Here is a 6,325-nt window from a genome sequence, read left to right as displayed (position 1 = left end):
TAATAATAATAATAATAAAAAAAACCTAAGTAGATTTTTCTTTGTTTAGCTTCGAGCAATAAATGTAGATCTCCAGACTGATGCTGCTCTGCAGGTGGATATCTCGGATGCACTCAGCGAGAGAGACAAAGTGAAATTCACTGTCCACACAAAGGTAAAGGCCTGTGTTTGTACAATGAATGTTTTCTTAATTATATAGGAAAGAAAGCTTGCTTAAACTGTTCTTGAAACAAGTGTAACAGAATCTGAAGGAAATGAGAAAGCACTGTCTCGTGTTTAAGAGCCTGTGTAGCTCCAGTGCTTATGAAAAAGATGCCTAAAAAGCAACTAAGTGATGTTCAGTTTTTTGTACTGATGTGTTGTCATGTCATTCTCAGGCTTATTAATTGGCTTGTTTACAGGTAGAATCTTTGCTATACCCCAGGTTAGCCATGTTTTCAGAACCTAAATATGTATTTTATAATGGAATTACATTCAAGAATCATTTTTAGTTACTGCATCGTTACTGACTTTTTTTTTTTTTTAGGTTTGAATGTTTATTGATCACAGAGTCACAGAATAGTTGAAGTTGAACAAAGTTTCTGGGAATCATTTAAGTCCTGTCTCCTCCCTCAGCCTGACCATTAAATCAGGGAGGCGCACATTGCTCAGGACTTGTCCTTTTGGGTTTTGACTGTCTCCCAGAGCGGAGACTCCACAGCCTCTTTGGGCAAGCCATTCCAATTGATTGCTGCAGTACTTAAGTTGGGGGTAATTACTGCTCTACAAGCTTTTTTTTCTTGTCAAACCCTTACCTGAGTGATTGGATTATTTTTTACAGGGATATTTTGTTGTTCCTCCAAGGTGCTTTTCATATAGTAATGAAGAACATTGGGGGATTTTTTTTTGTTTTTCTTTGTGAGGTGTTTGTGCTTTGTTTTGTTTTGGTTGGGATTTTTTTTTAATGTGTTGTGTGCTTATTTGTTTTTTTTTTTTCTTTAATCTTTCTCCTTTTCACCTTCTAGAGTTCCTTACCAAATTTCAAACAAAATGAATTTTCTGTTGTCCGGCAACATGAAGAGTTTATTTGGCTTCATGACTCTTTCGTTGAGAATGAGGACTATGCTGGCTATATTGTAAGTATTACAGTTCTTTTGGTTTATCTGCATTGTTTTCTGTGGGCTCTATCAAAAGTACTTGGTTGCTTTTAAATGCAATGGATATGGCAGATGTTAATTCCTTCTAAAATCAGATCAGATACTGTAATATTTCATTTTATTTAATTACACAAATTAATGATTAAAGGAAAACTTGAAGGAAAGTTACTGTAGTTGTTGCACTTTCTTGCCTTTCACGCTGAAGGACTGAGTAGTTTAATCTATATCCAACCATGTTTTTAATCTGCTGTGTTAAAAGTGTGGGAGATAGGTGAACTGTATAACTTCGTGGTATTGTTTTTGCAAGCTGATGTTTAACTTGTTACAAGTTTCAAGTTGCCTTTGTTTTAGCTGGTATAGCAGGGTGCAGTAACTCTAGTAATTAGACTTTTCCAGTTTTTATCTTGAAGATCAGAATCATTTTACCATAAATCAGATGGAGGGGGGGAAAAAAAGCAATGTAAATACCATCTAGAACTACAGAAAACCTTAATATACAGCTTAACAACTTAGGTTTTGAAGTTTATTTCAGGCCTTCAGGGCACAAAGTTCCCAGTATAGTCACAGTATATTTAGTAGATACTGCCTACTAAAAGTGGGTGCTGCTTTTCATACTTTAATTACAAAAAGGAAAGTTTGTCATCTTGACATTAAAGTTAGGTAGTAATTTTGTGTTTGGGGGCGTCTATTGATTCAGAAGGTAAACATATATTTCTAATGTGGCTATATTATGATGAATGTGGTCTGTAATGGGGCATACTGTTCTTGGGTTAGTCTTATTTTAGTCAGAAAAGCTATCTGAAGTGACTAGACCTTCAGTTTGGCAATAACTAGTTTCAGACAGTTAACTGCATAGATGCTGGATTTTTCTTTTTTTTGTAATGCATTAATGTGATGGGCAAATATCTGAACTAAAATCTAAGCGTAGTTTAGCTTTGTTTTCTCTGTCTTTACTGGCAATTCAGGATTAGATTGGTTTTGAAGTTTTCTTCTCCAGTGTTAATGTATTACATTACAAGATTAACCTAGAGAATTGTTTACTCTGTGCTTTATTTCAGCAGATGTATCTGTAGTGTCAACAGTGCTGCAAGAAAGAACTAGTACCTGCAAACAATATGGAATGGGGTTTTTTTGGCCTAAAGTTTGGGGGGGGTTATAAATGGATGGTGTGAAAACAATTGTGGAATTTTTTTTTCTTTAAACAAGAAATAATCTTTACCAAATAAGCTAAACCAAAACTAATTATAGAATAATAATTCCAAGGTTTAATTCATTGTCCAGGGAAAGCTAGGTATTATTTGGTTTCTGTTGTGATCAAACTACTGAAGCCGTTTGTTAATACTTTAGTAATCTTCAAGGACACTTGGCCAAAATTGGTATAGCAGTGCAGCATGTCTAACTCATGAATGAGAGAGTTTATCCATAAATGCTGTAATGAATGATGAAAGAGAGCCATATATTAAAAAGCTGCAGGCAATCTACAGTTCCTCTACTGAACAGATGTTGTTTGGCTGAGATTATGAGCAATTAAAAAAAAATTTTGTTCAATTCCAGATTCCACCAGCACCACCCAGGCCTGACTTTGATGCCTCAAGGGAGAAATTGCAGAAACTTGGGGAAGGGGAAGGATCAATGACTAAAGAAGAATTCACCAAGATGAAACAAGAACTGGAGGCGTATGTAGACTTGATTACTACTTTTTTCTTTAAATATCCCACAACTTTTAATGCAGTTTGCCATCTTGTGTTTCTGATTTCACTGTAATGGTTCTCTGGGAGATACAGGCTTGAGAATCCAGCTGCTATATAACCAAAGTTATCTTAGTAATCGTGATTGGAGCCATTAGGAAAATTGTGTAAATAATTTAATGGGAGATCTTATGAAACAGGGGTGGAGGGGAAATCAGCTTATTCTTGAGCATTTTTCTGGAAGGAAGAAGCGAGTTAGATCTTTTCTTCATAGAACATCTGCAAAGGGAGGAGATAACCTCTATCTTTTTTAGTCCTGATGTTCCATATTTTATAAGCATAATGAGACTTTCAGGTTTATACAGGTAGTGAATGAACTAGGGATTTTTTGCATGTGGCTGAGACTGTGAACATAGATGCCAACCTTCTGTTCCACAAGAAATATGGAGGTTACTAGAAAATACTTTTTTTTGACACTCCCTTTTTCTTCACACAAGGAGAGTAGACCTCTTGAAAATAGTACTTTCCCTTAGTGTAATTTTATTGTGTATTGAAGTATCTGCTCCATGGCTTTTTGTTCCATATAGTTACACAGTGAAGTTTCTTCCTGCTTTTTCCACTTTCCTTATCATGCATTCACTTCTCTGATCTTTTTCCTGTCACTGGTTTCAGTTTTCAAGTGTATATTTACGCTGCTTATAGACTGCTTCTGTCAAGAGCTCTGAATTGGCAAGAAAACTACATGGAACTCTTAGAGCTGCTGCTTTCTCTCTGCACTCCAGCTGCTATGGGCAAGAGTCTTAAAAAGCACTGTATTAGTGTTATGTACAGCATAATTTATAGCAGAGTAGATATACACTTCACATGCAGAAAACTGGAAGTTAGCAAAACACTAGATTTTGAAAAATCTGTGGTTTTCCAGCGGCCCTGATCATGATTCTTTTGTGGTCTGGTTAGGGGTTGGATAACACAGAAAACTTTGGGTTTCTTCTACTGCCACCTCCATCCTCTGCATCCTCCTTTTTTGTCTTCACTGAATGACTACTACTCTCACTGAGATCAAACATCTCCCAACACTGGCCCTGCTGGTTTGCTGGTATGTAAATCTTAACCTCCTTGCACATAGTGGAAGCAAAAGCATTGGTTATCTTTTCACCGTTTGACCTCAGAATGGGGAGAAGAGCCCCTTCCTCATTTTTAGACAAGTTACATCTTATTAATTGAATTTGCAAAGAAAAAAGAATTCTAGCAAACTTACAGTGATAAGAATGCCTTCCTCCCAGTGAAATCCCAAATGAGTAGTTGCTTTAAAGTTGAGTTGGCTGAACTGGGCAACTATGTGATTATCATGGTTAAATGTGATTTTTTTTTTTTTGTTTTCGGTTGTACCTACCAAATGCAGCACTTAATTTCACTTTTAGAACCACTATGAAGCAAGACGTCCATGTAAGTTTTGGCCCCAGAAGGCTAGGTGCTTTAACATGGAATAAACTGCTATCAAAACAGCTAACCAAGCTCTATGAACATTTAAATAAGTAAGGAGGGTGCAAATAGGCAAGGGGATGGAGATGGGGAGGAAGGAATTTGCACGTCAGCTATGTAGTGCCTAGTGACTGCAGTCTGTATTTCAATTTCTTGATTTTGGAGGAGTTGGGGAAAGGACAACTGAAAGATTACACTTTCAGCAAACCAGTTTGTGTTAGCTAGCCTTAAAAATTATAATATATTTGTTGAGTCTTCATAAAAAATCTCCCTGTAATATGTTCAGGCTTCCAATTTCCCCCTAGTGTTAACATTGTACTATTTATGTATGTATCAAATATTGGAGTGATAACCTCTATTATATCAGCTTATTTTGTATCCTTACTGAGGATCTCTTCAAGCTGCCCACTGAGCTTTTCTCAAACTTAACTGTTTCAGATGAAATTCTTAAGTCTGTTTTCTTTCTTGTTTTCAGTGAATATTTGGCAATATTCAAGAAGACAGTTGCAATGCATGAAGTGTTTTTGTGTCGCGTGGCAGCGCATCCTATTTTGAGAAAGGATTTAAATTTCCACGTATTCTTGGAGTATAATCAGGATGTGAGTATTGAAAACTCTATTGCTGGCAAAAGAAATCAAGATGTACTCTTATGGCAGGATGGAAAACTGATTAAGAGGACCTTACCTCCTGGAGCAAATTGCAGCAGTTCCTTCATACCAGACATATTTGTATTGTAAAAGTTAAGTTCATTTAGTCTGTAGGAGTTAATTTTCTTGCCACCTGGGGAATGAAATGCACTATGTGCTCTAGCCTCGGCATTAAAAATATTAATGGGGATCCAATATGTTCTGGATTATAAGGATTAGCTTTTAGTGGTAATTTCACATGACATTGTACTTGTCCACTCTTTGCCTGAATTTTTTTTTTGTGGGGTAGGATTGTGCAGCAAAGATGGAATGATAATTTTTATAATTTGGAACTGTGGTTTAAATCCTGCTAAAAAAAGAGTATTTCTAATTAAATGTTCTGATAAGCAAAGCCTTTTTGTTAATAATGTAGGTGAAAATTTGTTTACATTTTTTTTCTAGATATTGGACTAGTGTGGTTAACCAGTTGTTACATACTGAGTTGCTATCTGATTCTGAGCTAATGGAGAAGTCTTTCTGGATTCATAATTAACTCTCTGGTGTTGGTGGTTAGTGGTTGCTCATATCCTGCAAACAGTTTTTAGTTGCTTTTTAAAATTGCAGAAATCATCCTTGAATATTGAAATACATCATTACAAAGATTTCGCTCAACTGAGTTCTCGATTAACTTCAAAATACACTTCCACACTTCAAAGAGCAAAACCTGGTTATGTTAGGTTAACTCAACAGCTGTATTGTGCATGATAAACACTGTATTATTGGTAACTGAAATGTAGACTTTGTCCATTTGGTATGATTTGTAAGTGTTAGGGTGTTGCTGGGTTTATTTTTTTTTGCCTGAAGTAGTATTTTAGGTAATAAAGAACAGTCTAGTAAATGAGATAGTCTGTCATTCTGGGTGCATGATGCCCTGTACCTGTTAACACAGTAGATAAGACTAAGCAGAGAGCAGGAAAACTGGTTTAGGAGAAGCAAGTTGTGGTATGTAGTTCTATTTTTTTTTTTAAAGCTTTTATTGTCTCTAGAAAATGAACTAACTTGATAAATGGATTTGTTTTTCAGTTGAGTGTTCGTGGGAAAAATAAGAAAGAGAAACTTGAAGACTTCTTTAAAAATATGGTTAAATCAGCAGATGGTGTCATTGTTTCAGGAGTAAAGGTGACTATTGCTTAATATATCAAGATTTAAAATGTACTAACGTTGTTGTCCCCTTTTTTAATGAAGCAGAATTTTACATAGTTACGAAAAAGGGGTTTTTATAGTGATAGATATCTGACTGAAGTACTGGAGGCAGACCATGGAAAGGAACCTGTGGCCCTGGATGCAAGATAACTGGGAGCTGTCCGATTTCTTCTGTGACAGAGTGCTTTCA

The 6,325-nt window shown here is 35.9% G+C and overlaps 1 protein-coding gene across 1 annotated transcript in view; it reads left to right on the top strand.

The window, feature by feature from the left end:
* Positions 1 to 49: 49 nt before the first annotated feature.
* Positions 50 to 6,325, top strand: part of SNX6 (sorting nexin 6) — a gene marked incomplete at its 5' end in the record, with an annotated part of 23,064 nt that continues 16,788 nt past the window's right edge. The window contains 5 exons of the mRNA XM_008937827.1: positions 50 to 154; positions 1,005 to 1,115; positions 2,691 to 2,812; positions 4,782 to 4,905; positions 6,016 to 6,111. Coding sequence (XP_008936075.1) covers positions 50 to 154; positions 1,005 to 1,115; positions 2,691 to 2,812; positions 4,782 to 4,905; positions 6,016 to 6,111 — 558 coding nt within the window. The remainder of the gene's footprint in view (positions 155 to 1,004; positions 1,116 to 2,690; positions 2,813 to 4,781; positions 4,906 to 6,015; positions 6,112 to 6,325) is intronic.

Source organism: Merops nubicus, unplaced genomic scaffold (assembly GCF_000691845.1).
Source record: "Merops nubicus isolate BGI_N331 unplaced genomic scaffold, ASM69184v1 scaffold10023, whole genome shotgun sequence".
Lineage (NCBI taxonomy): Eukaryota > Metazoa > Chordata > Aves > Coraciiformes > Meropidae > Merops > Merops nubicus.
Note: the sequence above shows the minus strand (reverse complement) of the source record. Positions and strands in the feature narration are given on the sequence as shown.